The sequence below is a fragment of the Diabrotica virgifera genome, chromosome 7 (genome assembly GCF_917563875.1).
Source record: "Diabrotica virgifera virgifera chromosome 7, PGI_DIABVI_V3a".
In the NCBI taxonomy this organism is placed as follows: Eukaryota; Metazoa; Arthropoda; class Insecta; order Coleoptera; family Chrysomelidae; genus Diabrotica; species Diabrotica virgifera.
The window spans coordinates 34715317-34734274 of record NC_065449.1 but is presented as its reverse complement, the minus strand read 5'-3'; the positions used below and the strand labels follow the sequence as shown (position 1 = coordinate 34734274).

The 18958-nt window shown below is 33.9% G+C and overlaps 1 protein-coding gene across 1 annotated transcript in view; it reads right to left on the bottom strand.

The window, feature by feature from the left end:
• LOC114326466 (glutamate--cysteine ligase) overlaps positions 1-18958 on the bottom strand; it is a 91371-nt gene that overhangs the window by 25098 nt on the left and 47315 nt on the right. Inside the window, exon 2 of the mRNA XM_028274854.2 lies at positions 8142-8314. Coding sequence (XP_028130655.1) covers positions 8142-8314 — 173 coding nt within the window. The remainder of the gene's footprint in view (positions 1-8141; positions 8315-18958) is intronic.

Genomic DNA, 18958 nt, shown 5'->3' with positions numbered 1-18958 from the left:
TAGTTTTTGAGATAAACGCCGTTGAACTTTCCAAAATTCGAAAATTTTGAATTTTTGAACCCGAATAACTTTTGAATAAAAAATAAAATAACAATTCTGCTTGCAGAATTGGAAAGCTCAAGTTAAATTACACCGGTTTTGATTATTTTCATTGCTGCAAATAAATTATTTTATTGTTAAACAAAGCTCTAAACACATAGTGTTTCAGCGTTTCGACGCGTGTCCGCTATGAATTCTACGTAGAAACTGCCTGTTTGCAAGTGCTTGACTTGTTCTCTACGTGGTCGCGTTAAGTAGAACACGAATTTTTTGGGTAACAGTTGATTCGGATGTAGATAAGATTGTTATAGACAAAGAACTTGAGGAATTACATAACAGCGATATTTCGCAAAACCAAACAATTTTTTGTATTTTTTGAGTCATTCGAAGCAAAAAATGTTCTTACAAGTTTTTTCGTTGGATGCATAGTCTTCGAGATAAACGCGGTTGGACTTTAAAAAAATCGAAAAATTGCAATTTTTGAACCCGAATAATGTTTGACTAAAAAATAAAACAGAAATTCTCCTGGCAGAATTGAAAATTTCGAGTCAAATTATACTGGTTTTGATTATTTGCATTGCTAAGAAATAATGTTTTTATTGTTAAACGAAGCTATAAACAAATAGTGTTTTAGCGTTTTACGTGTGCCCACTATGCAAGCTACGAAGAAATTGCCTGTTTTCAGGCACTTTTAAATTGGAGATGCATTGAAAACATCAGTGAATTCAATTGTCGAGTAAGTAATTTTTATTTGTTAATAAAAAACAAAAAACAAAAATAATTACTGTTTATTTGTGCAAATATTTTTTTTCATGCAAGCACAAAAGGAGCAGCAAAGTATTTTCAACCTGCGGCAGTTACATCTTGGACCGCAAACTGAACAGTTACAACCAGCTGGTAACTTTTCAGCTGGAGGAATCAAAATATGTACTTTCTGTGGCATTAATAAATTATCGTCCATAAAAAATCCATATGATGTCGGATCTAATTCATCCATAGCTGAATTTAAAACATTTGTCTGAATGTGTACAACATAAAAAGCTCTTAAAATGTGAAGTTTAATTGAATTGGAAGTGGGTGGCAAATTTTCTATTACTGAATTTTTGTGTTTATAAATCCAAACTCTTAATTTATCGAATGAGGTACAATTGCAGTCTACAGTCTTGGTAATGTTAACTAAAAATTTTTCTGCATTCTTCGTGCATTTTTCTATACTAAATGGAGAACAGTCTGTAAAATAATTGATAAATTAAATATATGAAAGAATCATTTGTAACATAATTGGTAAAAAGTAAGTATATCTACATAGTACATATATATACCTCTTGCAAAATTTTGTAAATATTGGGTGGGATTTTCTTTTAAAGCTCTAGCTTCTGTGCCCACTTTACTAGTATAATCACCTCCTGTGAGGTGATGCCAACTACCAACAATGCAATGCCTGGTAATGCATGTACCTATAAACGAGTTTAAACAAGTGAAAATTGTTTACATATTAGGTTTGTTCTAGTATGTAATTTTGTATGGTTTTACACGAGATGCTTTCAGTACATCTCATATTTAAAATCAAACGTAGCGCGACCACGTAGAGAACAAGTCAAGAACTTGCAAAACTACAGGCAGTTTCTAGGTAGCATGCATAGCGGACACGCATCGAAACGCTGAAACACCATGTGTTTAGAGCTTTGTTTAACAATAAAATAATTTATTTGCAGCAATGAAAATAATCAAAACCGGTGTAATTTAACTTGAACTTTCCAATTCTGCAAGCAGAATTGTTATTTTATTTTTTATTCAAAAGTTATTCGGGTTCAAAAATTCAAAATTTTCGAATTTTGGAAAGTTCAACGGCGTTTATCTCAAAAACTATGCATCCTACGAAAAAACTTGTAAACACATTTTTTGCTTAAAATTACCCAAAAAATACAAAATATCGTTTTGTTTTGGGAAAAATCGCTGTTATTTGATTCCTCAACTTCTTTGTCAATAACAATCTTATCGACATCCGGATCGACTGTTACCCAAAAAATTCGTGTTCTACGGGTCAAAATACATAAAAAAAACTTGGGTAAGTCCATCTGAATTAACGAGGCCGTTGTACCCCCCCTGGCGACAGGACTAAAATCCTAAACGGAATTAAGAACTCCCTTAAGAAACGGAACAGCATTAAGCTGAAATTATACGTTTAAATATACTGCTACTAGTTTTATTTAAATCACATTCACTGATTCTCATTTGCTTTGGAATAGGGCTTTTCCTCGATTGTCATTTGTTTCGAGTTTCTGTCATGTATTGTATAATCTCTGTACAATATTAACATTGTTTATTAATATACACGGATTATACGACATATGACAGAAGCTCGAAACAAATGACTGAATGAAAAGTGAATGAAAAGCCCTATAGATATGGTCCTTTTCATGAGCATTTTTCAGTGCGTCACAAATGATAGAAAAAAAAGGTAAGTCCGTAATAATACACATTTATAACATTTATTCTAACATGACATTTTAGTTAAATCCGACAGTTGTCACATTTTATTTGCAATTTGGCACAAAAAAAAAACAAATCAATTTTAACTATTTATAATGGGAAATAAGCCACAATTTTATTAAAAAATGATTTTTATTAACGTTTCGACGAACAAAATTTAACGAGTAGAAATAATTTTTGCAAAACAGGTTCTTCGGAATTAAATAAGCTACAATTTTATATTTAAACATTTTTTCTTATATCTGATCCTAAGCTTTCTATTCTGAAGAAAAGGGAATTTTTTACCAAACTCCAAAAATTCGTTATTCGCTTTTGACTTCATTTTTTAAAAACTAATTATTCTAAGCTGGTTAAACTTCTAGAACCTATTAATAATACATAAATAAAGAAGACCAAATAAGGTCAATGATTAACTTTAATTAGGGTGGTGATTAGGTGTTTGCTTCCGATCACTTTTTCGCTGAAAAAATAGTGACTGACATTCTTTGCATTATAAGCCACTTAATTTTTGAGCTAAAGACCTGTTTTTATTTCTGGAGATAGATATTTTTAAATACTTCAAATTAGTTTAAACATTTTATCCTCGAAAAATGCATAGTATTCCCGTCTTTTGACTTTGATACTACAATATTTAGCATTTGACGAAGAAGAGTTAACATATAATAAAGTATAGCTCGATTACTATTGGTCTTAAAGAATATTAAAAAAAAAACGGTTTTGTCGATTTTTTCACAAGGTACATTTTTGTTAAGGCCATATTAATTCAGTTAATAAATGTGATAATTTTTTCACTTAGCTATGTATTCAGTGATTGTAATAATTTATATGTACCTACAACAAAAACTAATACTCAATCGAGCAAAGAGGAAAAGTGTTAAAGTGATTTTTTAATAATATATTGTTACTATGGAACGCTTACAATTTTGAACATCTTTAAGAACAAAATAGTTGGATCACAGAATATATCTTGATGTATTCTCTGCTTCTTCTTCTTCTTAACGTGCCCTATCAAGTCCCCTTGACGTTGGCGATTAACATGGCGAAACTGTCTCTGTCTCGAGCTATTCTAAATAGGTGTTCTGCTTTCTTTATTCCTGTCCACTCCCGGATATTCTTCAACCAAGAGGCCTGCTTTCTACCAATTCCTCTGCGTCCTTCGATTTTACCCATCATAATAAGTTGAAGAATATTATACCGGTCTCCCCTTACTACGTGTCCAAAATAGGCCATCTTTCTATATTTGATGTTATCAAGCAGCTCACGGGTAGCATTTGCTCTCTTAAGGACTGCCACATTTGTCAGCATAGCCGTCCATGGTATTTTTAGAATACGTCTGTGCAGCCACATTTCAAAGGCCTCCAAACGGTTAATGGTGGATATTTTTAATGTCCATGCTTCGACACCATACAAGAGGACTGACCAAATGTAGCATTTAATCATGCGCTTTCGAAGTTGAAGTTGCAAGGTATCATTACAGAAGAATGACCTCATTTTTAAAAATGTCGTGCGGGCTATCTCGATTCTACATTTTATCTCTTTATCTGGATCTAGTTGTTCAGTAATATGGCAACCAAGATATTTAAAACTGGGTACTCTTTGAATCATATGACCATCAACATATAACCGTGAATCTTGATGGGCCAAACGGCTAAATACCATGTACTTTGTTTTTGAACAGTTTATATTTAGGCCAAACTCTCTTCCCACTCTGTCAATGGCATTTAAAAGGTGTTGTAATCCATTCATATCATCACTTAAAATAACTGTATCGTCTGCATATCTGATTGTATTTATCAGAATTCCATTAACCTTCACACCCCATTCCAAATTATGCAGCGCTTCCTTAAATATTCTATCTAAATACAAATTGAACAACAGTGGGGACAGTATACAACCCTGTCTGACGCCTCTTTGTATTTTGCATATTTCTGTTGATTTTCCATTTATGCAAGCTGTCGCTGTTTGACGCCAGTATAATTTTTCTATGATTCGTACATCTTGACTATCAACTCCTTTATCCTTTAGTATTTTAATTAATTTGTGATGTTGTACTCGATCAAAGGCCTTCTCATAGTCAATAAATACAGCAAAGACGTCTTTCCTTTGATCTCGGCATTTCTGCAATAACACATTTAGTGCAAAGAGTGCGTCCCGGGTTCCCAGTCCATTTCTGAAGCCAAATTGTGTTTCATCCTGGTCTTCTTCACATTTATCTCTGATTCTACTGTGGATGATACGTAGAAAGATTTTCAAGGTGTGGCTCATAAGGCTTATCATTCTATAGTCGCTACAGTTTTTCGGACGTTGTTTTTTTGGTAGGGTTATGAATTCGGACTTTAACCAATCTTCAGGGATATCACCAGTCGAATAAACATCATTGAAAAGTTTGACTAGTATTCCAATGTTTTCCTCATTTATGAGCTTTAACATTTCTGTAGGTATGTTGTCGGGACCAACGGCTTTATTGTTTTTTGCCAATTTTATAGCATGTTGTATTTCTGATTTTAGTATTTCTGGTCCTTCACCTTCATCTAAAGTGTCCAGTTCTTCGGGTCTATCATCATTATACAGTTCATTTATATAATTATACCAGGTAGTTCGGATTTCGTGTTCGTCTATTATCATTTTTCCCGACGAATCGGTTATAGTATGTGGAGTTTTCTTATAATAAAGACCAGCTACTTCTCTAACTTTTTTAAACATATTAAACGTATCATGTTTTTCATTCAACTTTTCTAATTCCTTGCATTTATCCTCCATCCATTTTTCTTTAGCTACCTTTATTTTTTGTTTAATTAGTTTTTGTTTTTCTTTGTATTCTGTTTTGTTATCTTTCAGTTTTCTTCTCTGCTCCATCAATTCCAGGATTTCATCAGTCATCCATTGTTGTTTTTTGTGCCTCTGCATCGTTGTCGTATATTTTTCCATTACTTTCCAGGTAAGATCTTTAAACGTGTTCCATATTTCTGTATTGTTTTCATTTGTTGAATTCTTTAGCTGCTTATTCAGGTCATTTTCTATTAGCGTTTTGTTGGATGCTGATATATGTAATTTTGGTGTTTTGGGGTTTTCTTCGACTTTTTTGAGCTTCACTTGGATGTCAGCTATTAGAGGGTTATGGTCTGAACCGATATCTGCACCAGGATATGTCGTTGATCTCTTGACACCATTCTTAAATCTCTTGTTTACTAGAATATAATCTATCTGATTTCTAATTATATGAAGCGAGTTATCTCCTGGTCCCTTCCATGTATATAATCTTCTTTTGTGTAATTTGAACCATGTATTTGCGATTATCATGTCATGTTCTTGACAGAACTGGTATAATCTATCGCCTCTTTCATTGCTCCCCCCTAGTCCATATCCACCTATCAGGTCAGATCTTCGTCCTTGACCAATTTTCGCGTTAAAATCTCCAATAATATATGTGATTTCGTTCCTTTTTAGATTCTCTGCTTCTATCTTCCATAAATAATACACAATAAATAACTTTTTATAAAGTTCACCTCTTAAATCAATTATTTATCAATAAATATCAATATTATTTAATCAACAACTAAAACTATTTCCGATTCATGTCAAATAATTATTTAAAATTGTCACTGATTGTCAGTGTCTGACTGACAATATTCTATTCGAGTAAGTGCGTTGTTTGACAAAGATAGATTTGGAAAATATTACCACGGACATTGTGTTTATTTTTTTCGAATCCTGAAAAAACCAATAAATATTTTTGAAAAATCTAAACGCAGAATGAAAGACTAAATTATTGCCGAGGGCCGAAAGTCCCTTAGAATAAATAAATAGTTTATTTTGAATGAGATATTTGAAATTAAAAATAACACTAAATTTTCTCTTAGATTTTCACCCCTGTAACTTATTAAAATAAACATTATAGAAGTTCTCAGGGACTTTCGGCCCTCGCTAATAACGTAATCTTTCAATCTGCGTTTAAATTTTTAAAAAATACTTATTAGTTTTCTCAGGATTCGAAAAAAAAAATGAATCCCCATTTGAATAGCATTGCAGCCGAAAAAATGTACCGATCCTCTTAAGCAAAGTTGTTTTGATAAAACGAAAACTTTTGAGTTTTTGCAGAAAACTGATTAAAATCATTGATTTTTTCGATATAAAACATAACACTTTTGATAGCGAATAAATCGAAAACTATTAATTTCATCAAAAAAATGTATAGAACGTTTTTTGCTTAAAATGTATGTTTTTACTAACTTTTGCGGTAAAAATATAATAAAAAATTTCCACCGCCAACATGGGGTGGCAACCACCCCTATGGTAAAAGCGCCTTTCGGCATCATATAGATTTCGATCTTTGGACTATCCACTACTTATTCTCAAATTTTCAAGCAAATCGATCTATTCTGTAAAAATTGTGAGGTTTTGTCCTATTTTAAGCTTCATTACTTGGACTATTATTAGTTTTCTCAGGATTCGAAAAAAAAAAATGAATCCCCATTTGAATAGCATTGCAGCCGAAAATACGTACCCATCACCTTAAGGGTCTAGGACGTTTCATCGCCGCCAGTTCATCGCCGCCGTTTCGATGCCGCCAGTTCATCGCCGGCCGTTTCGATGCCGCCGGTTCATCGCCAGTCAGTTAATCGCTAACTGGTATATTTCCTAATTTTCGACCAATTTTCGACGGTTACATTTATTATTTATTTTTAGTATTAATTAGGAATTCTAGGAAATGCGAGATATGACCATTCCCTTTGCCATGCTTAATCTTTTAATAGACTTTAAAACTTTTATAATATAAAATATAATTTAACACTACAAATTTAATACTGTTTAGTATCAAATGTAGGGGAAGTAGAAATAGAACAGTAAATTAATATAATAATATTTTTTATCTATTTATTTGTCATAAGTTTTGAACTGAATTTACCGTCGTGTCGTGTCATATCCCATAATACAAGATCAACTGACTAACTGGCGATGAAACGGCCGGCGATCAAACGGCCGGCGATGAAACGTCCCATTCCGTCACCTTAAGTACCTATGATCTGTATTACAGAGTAGTGGGTAAATAGATGGAGATGCATGCAGCAGAATTAGGATTGGATAGATGAAATAGAAGGAAGCGAGTGGTGTGTTGTGTAACAGAAAAATTGCAATGAACTTGAAGGAAAAATTCTATAAAACAACCATAAGACCAGCAATTATGTACAACTGAATGTTGGATAGTTAAAAAGAAAGAATGCTTAGATGGACGAGTGGAGTCTCAAAAAATGATAACATTAATAATAAGTATATTAGCGGAAGGTCTAGGGGTGGACCAATTGATGCCAAAATGAGCATAGGTTAAGATGATTTGGTCATATTCAACGTCGAGACATCAATCACCCAATACGAAGAATTGCAGAAGGAGTTGGAAAGGAAAACCAAAGAAGAGCCATGGAGAGACGTTTAGGCAGGACATTCTGTAAAGAGAAATGTTATTGGTATGATCCAAAATAGAACATTATGGCAAAGAGAATGATGATGATGATGATTTACTAATATTAAAAAATTACAAACAACCATCCATGTACTTGATTATTGACAAATTAAAAAATCTTCGTCGAGTATATGACCTTCAAAATACTTACTTGGTAAATTAATGGCAACTTTTTCACCACGTCTCATTCTAATATTCCTGACTAAGTTCTCGAATCTAGGATGACCGGGATAGATAGCTTCATCCGGGAAAAATAGAGACCTGGTAGCTCCTTTGTCAGGCGTTGCTTTTGTAGACGGATCCGTAAAATTTTCACAACCTAATCTAAGAAAAACGTAATTTATATACAGAAATGTAAACATAGAAAAGAAAATATGTATATCGTATAGTTTTTTTATAACATATTTTTCATACAATTGAACTTAGCTACGTATCTTGTTGTACTGGAGAACCTGACATTGTAAAATTCATTAACCTTTTAACTGCCAACGTTCCCATTTTGGGAACACCTATTAAAACATTTTTTTAGGATTGTTTATGAAATTATTTTTGTAAATCGCACTACATAATGTTTTGTAAAGGTAAGGGGCTTGCTAGTTTATCAAAAAATTTTATTTAAATTTGGGTTCATTTTCTCAAAAAAAAAGTAAAAAGCACAAAAATTCAATTTTTTGATTCGTTTTACGGTTTTTGTCATCAAGTCAGCAAAAACTATTCTATTGCTATTATTATTTCAAGTAAGGTAGCCAATTGACTATCTTAGTAAATAGTTTATACTGCGCTTGAATTCTTTCATTACTTTTTGAAAAAAATTGTCGGAATTAGCCATGTCCCAAAATGGGAACGTTGGCATCATTGAGTACCTAATATACCCTAATAAATTATAATGTCGTTTCTGTTAGCTCGTAAATTTTCAAGGGCAATAACGATTAGTGCATTCGCCTTTCAAGTGATAATAGGAATTTAGGAATAACAAACAGTCGATCAGAGCTGTTCAAGAAGAACACATGTGTACGGGATACTTTGGAAGATGTGGAAACCTCTATATCCTCTAACATTGATGTTGTAATACTTCCTCCCACTTCAGGAGACCGAGATATTATTGATAGTGACAAGGACACTCTTGAGGACCAGATTTTGGACGTGGTTGACATGCCAATAGAGGTTCCTGGAGAGGTAGAAATTCATGATGGTGATGCCGAATCAGATGACGAAGAAGAATCAGTTGGAAGTCAAGCATTACAAAAATGGAGGAAATCTGAAAAAGTGGCAATCCAGCAAGAAGCCCAAGATCCACCTAAAGTAGGAGCCGAGCATATGGGTAAAACGGAGTTTGAAATTTTCTCTTTGTTTTTTACTCCAGAAATTATTAGTTTTATACCTAATTAAAGCGAAACTTACGCTCGAAGGAATAAAAATTTTCATAATTTTACAGTTTCTGATGAAGATATTCGTCAGTTTATTGGCTTGCTCCTGATTAGCGGATATCATCATCTACCCGACGAAAATGACTACTGGTCAACAGCGAATGACATGCAGGCTCCAAACTTTGCAAAAACAATAATAAGCCGTGAAAAATTCAGAATAATAAAAAGATATCTTCACGTTTGCGACAACTCTAATTTAGCTCACTCAAAAGTAGCTAAAGTTTTACCACTTTTCGAACAATTCAAAATTAATATTCAGCAGTTTGGAGTTTTTCATAAACATGTAAGCATTGATGAATCAATGGTTCCATATCATGGCCATCACTCAGCTAAAATATTTATACAAAATAAACCAATTAGATTCGAATTCAAACTATGGATGCTCTGTGGAAATGATGGATATCCATATAACTTTGATATTTACTGTGGAAAATCGGGAAATGTTCACACTCCTTTAGGAACTCGAGTTGTAAATAATATGTTAGAAATTCTGCAAAATGAGAACAGCCATGTTATATATTTCGATAATTTTTTTTACCAGCTACTCCCTTCTGAAATTTTTATCAGAAAACGGTATACGGGCTTGTGGTACAGTTCGAGAAAATAGGATCAACAAATGTCCTTTAGTTTCATCCTCAACCATCAAAAAACATGATCGAGGAACCTATGATTACAAATCAGATGGCGATGTTATTTGTGTCAAATGGAATATTCCACCAGAAGAGTGAAGTCTGAACATAAAAAAGATGTAACTCAACCAAATTTGATAAGACAATATGATAAGATATTGATAAGACAATATAACATTGGAATGGATGGTGTTGGCCTTTTTGATCGTTTAGCTGCTTCTTATCGTCCCCGACTTAGATAAAAAAAATGGTGGTGGAACTTGTTTGCTCATGGATTGAATTTGGTGGTTGTGGCAGCTTTTCGTTTTTTTCAACATGTGAATGCAAATATAACACACCTTGAGTTTCGCAGAAACGTTGCTCTAGCACTTGTAAAAGCAGGTTCAGGTCAAAGAAAAAGAAAAGGCGGTCCATCTGCCCCTGTTCTAAGCGACATAAAATTTGACGGGATAAATCACATTCCCGAAGGCACTAACCAAGGGCGTTGTGTTGTCTGCTATAAAAATACTAGACTTCAGTGCAGTAAGTGTGAAAAACGACTTCATAAAAATAAAATGTTTCGACCAATTTCATACACCTAATAAATAATTGTTTTATATTTTATTTTATTTTTACTTATTTTAGACATTTGTGCTAATAATAAACCTTTTTTCAAACAGTTAAGTATTTTATTTTTAGAAAATACATAATACCTTACATGCCAACGTTCCCAAAATGGGAACAACATGATGAAGACAAAATACAGCAGCAATATTTTTTTTACTTCAAAAGCTATTAAAATATGTCAAAATCAAAAGACCTTTTACATATTATCTGTTTATTCCAAATATTTCGTATAGCCGCCATTAAAAGGCTAAGGTAGCACGCCTTAAATGGATAGGGCATGTAATCAGGCGAGAGGAAGATGCCATAGTCAGAAAAGGTACCTTAGGAAACTCAGGTACCAAGACAACTTAGAGAATGATTTAAAATCTATTGGAATTAGAGCATGCAGAAGAATTGCCAGGGACAGGGGCGAATGGAGGATTGTTTTGAAGAAGGTTTTGGCTCATGAAGAGCTGTGACCCCACTGACGATGATGACACATCTTGTTCGAAACATTTTTTTCTACGGCTTACATATGTATTCTTGGTAAATCTGATTTCTATTGCCCCACTCCCACGGCGGCGGTTTTAGGGGAAAGCCCGGTGGTAGGAGTGGCAAGCTTTTTTGCATTTTGTTTATGGTCCGAAAATTGACATTCTCAGAAAAATTCAGCCTGTTGGTCTCGTTGAAGTTATACTTCTTTACGATCGAGACTGAAAGTTTATAATGCCGGGCGCATGCGCACACAGACAGTATGTAGTTCGTTGCTAATCTTTCAAGATATGTATGTATTCTTGTTCTCATGATCATTTTTCAGTGCGTCATTAATTATGACGTCATATACTGTATTGGGTGTGTCGAGACTTATTTAATGTAATTATTGACGAATCTGACAGATGCCAGAATCGTACTTTAGATGAAAAGCTTGTGGAATTAAACTAATTAGTAATTTAGTAGATTTGATTTTTACACAATATATTAACATGTAGGTATTTTTTATAAAGGGGAATAAAATTAAAAAGTAAACAATATTGTTAATTAAATTTATAAATATGGAAACATTAAAAAATGACACAAAACTATCCATAAACTGTGTTTTTATCTTCTTCTCTAGGTGCTGTCTCCGCTTAAAAAGTTGGTAATCATCAGAGCGATCTTTATTTCTGAAACCGCGGCTCTAAATAATTCATTGTTATTACATCCAAACCAGTTCCTAAGGTTCTTCAGCCATGAGTTACGTCTCCTTACTATGGATATTTTTCTTGCATAATGACCTGGAGTATAAACTAACTTCTAACGAATTAAATTCTAAACCAAAACACAAAACTAACTTTTAACGAACTAAATTCTAAACCAAAACACAAAATAATGCACAAAAAAGTTGTGAAACACAAGGGAAGTCGAATTCGAAATTTCAAAATGACAGGTACACAAAATACTGACCTGAATAATAACCGTCACTTGACTCTTTGACACTTCTAAAAAGTGGCCAAAATGGACGAAGTTTTCGTCAAATGTTCATAATACGTGTATTTGATTGGCTAGAAAAAACGCGCATTCTAAATATCAACGAATCAAACGTAGGTTAGGAATAGACATCTTATGTATATAACAATTGTAATGCTGCATTATTTTTGTGTTTAATCACGGAGCTACCGCTTTTTCCGTCTCATCAAACTTAATGCATTAGAGAGAAATCGAAAAACTGTGACGCACTGAAAAATGATCATGAGAACAAGAATATTAGCGCTGTCAGCGCAAATAAGTCATTAAAAGGATATATTAGTGTTTTTAGTAAATGTATTATTTATTATAATTTTTGTGTCTTTGGATTTGTCTTCCTCGGAAATAAGATATTTTATAATAATAGTAAGTATATTTAAAGTATTTTTGTATACTTCACTTTTGGTCTATTAAATTTGTCAGTATGTATGAGAAATTTTGTAACCTGTCAAAGCAAAGGAGGCATAGCGCAGTGGTAGAGCGTGTGACCGGAGATCGAGAGGTCCCGGGTTCAAATCCCGGACGATTCATATATTTTTTTTATTTTTGATATCGTTTTAATAAAAAAAATTTTAAAAGTGGTAGGTAAAAAAGTTAGTTTAATATTTAAATAAAAATAACCTGTTAAGTATATTAATTTCGTTGAAATCATAATAATAGAAGTATAACTTCTTACGTGCGTACAAAGTAAACACACATTCTTTTTTTTTATAGATCAAATCTTTGAAGACTGGACTAACAATTTTTGTTTATTTTGACTGGGCTATTACTGACGCTTTATTTAATATCCAGGAGATGCGATTAATCTCCTCATACATTATCATAATAAAAAACATCTATTGCATAATAAATTCCAAGCGGAAATCATTCATAATTAAACGTTTTTAATACTCACGATGATAAACATCTTTATCAAGTATGTACTTTATTGCACAAATTGCCCACATATTTTTAGAACACAAACTATGTAGAATTATTTTGCACCTGAATCACTCACACAGTTATTTATTTATTTTCGTTATTTATTTATGTATAAAGCTCAATAAGCCTTGAATGTCTAGGGCTGAAAACTTTACTTTTTTATTCTTCTTGCCTCATTCTTGCTTCAAAATTAATTTATTAAAAAGAATAGGTGAGAAAAACGAGGTCTGGGTGCACCTGCACCCGCACCGCCTTACGAGGGTTAAAGTGCCATCTCAATGGAGGTTGGCTATTACAATAATTGCAAACTCTTCTCTGTTTTCATTTCAACTGTTCTTATTTATTCATCATCATCATCATCATCATCATCATCATCATCATCATCATCATCATTCAACCCGGATCTATCCACTGCTGGATATAGGTCTCCCTCAGTCTTTTCCATGCATTTCCGTTTTGTAATGTTTGCATCCAGTTTTTGTCGATCCGTTTTGTCATCAGACCATCTGGTTGGCGGACGACCTCTACTTCGATATGCTTCTTGTCTTGGTATCCAGTGTATTATTTGCTGTGTCCATCTATTATCCGACATTCTAGCTATGTGTCCAGCCCAGTTCCACTTTAGGGTCATAATTCTTTCTATGGCATCCGACACTCCTGTTTTCCGTCTTATCTCCCTGTTCGTAATTCGATCCCGACGAGAAATGCGTAACATTGAGCGTTCCATGGCTCTTTGGGTAACACAAATTTTATTTCTTACTTTCTTGGTTATTGTTAAAGTTTCTGCACCTTAGGTAAGTACTGGCAACACACACTGATCAAAGACTATTCTTTTGAGACACATAGGCAGTTCTGACTTAAGGACATAGCTCAGCTTGCCGAATGCCACCCAAGTGAGTCCTATGCGGCGGCTTAGTTCGCAAGTTTGAATATCTCTTCCTAATTTCTTCAATAGGCGATATGTCATGATTTGTGTTTTTGTATGTATGATTGATTTTTAATCCAACTTGTAAGGAGTAATACTGCATCATCGATGCTGTCAGCAAAAAGAACAATATCGTCAGCGAATCTCAAATGATGAAGTATTTCTCCGTTGATATTAATCCCTTTTTCACTCAGATTTGCGTTCTTAAACATATGCTCTATGGTGTATTCCACGAATATACGACTGTTTTGGATTATCGCGACAACGAATATTTTAGTGTGCAACATAAGAAGTACGAAAGTATTTTGCTCTAACAATTACTCCAATAAACAACAATATAATTTGCAATTTGCTTTCGTTCTTTATATTTTGCACAGTAAAATATTCGTTGTCGCGATAATCCAAATCGTGGAATGGGGTATAATAATGTTGTAAACAATTTTGGCGAAATTGTGTCTGCCTGTCGCACTCCCCTTTTTATTTTAAATGCGTTGGTCTTTTTATCTGCCAGTTTCACGCTTGCTGTCACATTTTTATAGATGTTTTAATCATGTTTATATAGCGATGATCTATACGACACTCTGTTAAGGCTTTTAACATCTTTTGATGACCTATGGTGTCAAAAGCTTTTTCGTAGTCAACAAATATCAGGACTAATGGCTTGTTATATTCAACACTCTTTTCTATTAAGTTCTTAATTACTTGTAAATGATCGTACGTGCCATATCCTGCTCTAAAACCTGCTTGCTCTTTTGACTGATAGAAATCCAACTTACTTCCTAGTCTGTTGGTAATAACTTTTGTGAATAGCTTAAGCCTCGGTTTCTTCGAAAGCGGCACCGACAAACTGCGAGCGTAACACTGCGATAAATGACGTTTTAAAAAAACTGTACTACGCAAAATAAAAGTGGTGGCTTCCAAGGATGCGTTGGAAGCCACCGCTTGCTGAGTTTGCACATTCCATTGCCGCAGTGAAGAACCTTGAATTTTTCACCGTAATCTGACGTAATTCATCGCCGTGTTATGGTCGCAGTTTGTCGGTGCCGCTTTCGAGGAAACCGAGGCTTTATATACTTGTGACAGCAAGCTAATGGGTCGGTAGTTTCTAAGGTCGCTGATATCTCCCTTCTTATGGAGTAAGACGATTTCTGCGTTGTTCCACTGCGTCGGTGTTATCGCTTCGCACAGACATTTATTGAATAATTTAGCAAGTGCCAGTAAAAGTGTATTTCCTCCTAGTTTTATGCTTTCAGTCATTATTTTGTCTTCACCTGGGGATTTATTGCTCTTCATCTTTTGAAGCGCATTTTGAATTTCGCCAATAGTTATGTTCGGCATTAACTCTGAGCCTTGATTCTCTATTTTTGGTAAACTGTTCTTATTAGCTGTTTAAAATTTAAAGTGTTCATTGTCAGATGTTTCTTAGCCACTATCGTTTTTTTTTTATTAAAAATAGGATGTAGTGGAGAACCACAGTTCAGCAATTTTTACGTAGACATCAAAAATAAAATTATATAAAGTTATTAGTATAAAATGTATAATGTAAAATTGTAAAATACAAGGCCTGTAGAGCATAATGAATAAAATAATAAATAAGGTAAGATAACTGTTTATTATCTTTATTTTTATAGAGTCAATTATTTTTTGTTTTATTAAAGTCAATCCTTCTGACAAATAACTCAAGTCAAGTCAAACTGGTCAATGGTTACATATTTGAAACTTCTGTTTGACTGTTTGTGAAATTAGTTTCAAAGAGTTTGAAAAATAATTTATTTAGTAGATTACTTTTTTTCCAGATACAAATGTACCTAATTAAGTTGCCCTTTAAGCTATAAGATAAAAAAATTAAAAATACAATGAGTCCCATATACAAATAATTTTATATGGTAGTAAAAAATTCAACTCAAAATATAGCTCAAGTCTGTTATTTCCATCATTAAACAAGATTTGGCAACACTCACAACAAACTCACTAGAAAACAGCTCAAACGTCTGTTGTGTTGTACCACGATACACGCAAATATGATATGCCGTCGAAGTCGTAAAACCGATTGGCGACATATGAGTTCTAGCATGGGTCGCGGGAACGTCGATGAAACGAAAATTTTAAGAGCGCCTGGTGTGTGTCATCTGCATCAAAGTATAGTAAGGGATGCGTCGCTTTCGACATCTCAGCGGGGGGTTCAGTCGACGTACGCCGCCCCGTCTGTGTTAGCGCTATAAACAACCAATATAGTTGACTATATTGGTACTTTTTAATTCTTATTATGTGGTCTAGGTCTGATGTTTTCCTAACTTTCACGGTGTTGAAATTTTCTCGTTCCTTGCCTATTCTATCCAGCACTTCTTCGTTTGAGGTATGTTATGTCCATGAAATTTTGAGGATTCTCTAGTAGATGCACATTTCAACCTCCAATTAATTTTACGGTTGATTTTTAGGGGCAAACGTCTCAACTAAAGAGTCGATCAGATGTAGCATTTTGATGAACGTATAATTTCGAGTTTTATTGTAAAATCACATAACACTCTTTTGGTTTTTTGGAAACACTTTCTGGTGTGTTCTATTCTCGATCTTATTTGTAAATATCTAAAATGTAACCGTTTATTGTGCAAGGTTGGGGTACATTTTGGTTTTTTTCTGATTAACATTGTAACGTTACAAACGTCACATCTTTGTTATTTTATTTTTAAATAATTATCTTACTTTATTTTCTTTAATATTTCATTAGTAATAATTTTCTTCTATTTGTTTTACCTGTTTTCTTCGTTAAAAACTCGTTTTCGCCCTCTTTTATTATCCTCTTTTATTATTCTCTTTTATTATCTTCTATTTACTATATGTCTTTTCATCTAAAATCTAAATCATCAATTGAACATACTGAACGTACCCCGTATATTCTTACTCTGTAAATATCTGTCTTAATACGGAACATGCCTACCTCTCTACAGTTCACGCTGTCATTTCAATTCTCAAAAGGGTGGTGGTAATATTATAAAAGGCAATTACAGAGCTGATAATAGCTATCTATTTCCAAATCAAATCTTCTCTTGGGTTAAGAATATTCATTATTATTTTTTCTTGTAATCACAGTTCAACATCTAACAGCTTTTTCTAATATTTTTTATATCTAACCTCCCATCTGAAAGAATGTGTTCTGATATATCTTTTTAATTTACATATATGCACGTTTAGTAATCAAGTTTTGACTATTCTCCTTATCTTAATTCCATTTAATTTACCCCTTGCCATCTGCTACTCTTTGAATACTTTTTGGCAAAGGGTACCTTTTCTTCTTGATGTCAAAACTTTACACGCATTATTCTTCTAGTTTTTGGGATAAAGATCACCGTCCTCCCTCTGGGAGCTTCAAGAATCCTCAAATCGCCGGCGATACAACAACGAGGGCAAAATCATCTAGACTGCAACCACATCACCAAGACTGCAACGACCAACATCCGTAGGCCTGGTGGAATACAACACCTACAACCCCAGAGCCCGTTGCAGAACCAGCAGCAGTACCATTCGACATCAAGAAGTTACCAGCAAACCAATACCAAAAGCCATAAGTATAATCTACAAATTGTTAGTTTTTAGCAAGAATTAGAATATATTTGTTAATGCATCTATTAAGTCATATTTTTATTATATTTTTATGAACAATCAACATGATTAGTTAAAAATATTGTTTTGTTTGCTTCCATTCGAACACACACCTGAGAGATTGAGCTAAGCTAACGGTGTAACGATGGCTGTTTTGGATGATTGAAGTAATATTTTCGAATATTATTTCAATTAGCTGGGGTAGTCTATCGCCTTTTTTTTCGTTTCAACATCGCGTTGGTTTTCTTAATGTTTATTTTCATACCAGATTCCTCAAAGACCGAGTTAGTCCTGTCGATGAGCCGTTGTAGACTCAAGTCAGAATCCTCAATCCATACCGTATCATCGGAGTATCTGATGCTGTTGATATTTACTCCATTCACCTTGACTCTATCCTAGGAATCCTCCATTAGCTTTTTAAATAGAAACTGGGAATAAAGATTAAATACAAGTGGTGCCAAAACACATACTTGTCTAACTCCTTTTCTAATTTCTTCTTTTGTGGACATAGAGCATTCGATCTCAAGTCTGGCATTTTAGTTCCATTACAAGGTTTTTAGTAGTTTTAGGTTCTTCCCATCTAAACCGACTTTTTGCAAACGTTATAATATGTAGTCGAACGTTTTTGCCTTTAAAGTGTTTGGCAAGTTTGATTTAAATACTGTATTATAAACAGTATTTAAATCAAACTTGCCAAACACTTTAAAGGCAAAAACGTTCGATCAGTACGTGTTGCCAGTTCTGACATACGGAACCGAAACTTGAGCTTTTAACAACAGCATAGTCCACAGTTCTAGTGACTCAGATGTGATTAATGTTGAATGCTCAACATTAAGCTCAGTGATCACAAGTCCAATGAAGAACTAAGAAGGTGATCAAAAGTAACAGATGTGATCCAGAAGGTAGCCATGTTAAAATGAAACTGGGCAGGACACATAGGAAAAATGGAAGACCACCGCTGGACAAAGCGAATTCTCGAGTGGCGACCAAGGCAGAGCAAAAGAAGTAGAGGCAGACCTCAAACAAGATGGACTGATGACATCAAGCGAATAGCTGGCCACGAATGGATGCAAAAAACAGCAAACAGATATGAATGGACACACCTAAGGGAGGCTTATATCCGACGGTGGATGAAATAGCTGTTGATGATGATGATGATAATATATGTAGTAGGTCGTGTCCTACTCTAACAAATGCTTTTTCGAAGTCTAGGAAGCACATAAATATATCTTTCTGTTGGCCGTAGCATTTTTGGGTCAGAACTAGTAAATTGAAAAGAGCTTCCCTCGTTCTCATGCCGGCTCTGAATCCAAACTGATGGTATCTGATGATTTTTTCGCACTTTATAGATTTAGTTATGTATGACTTTTAATAGGAC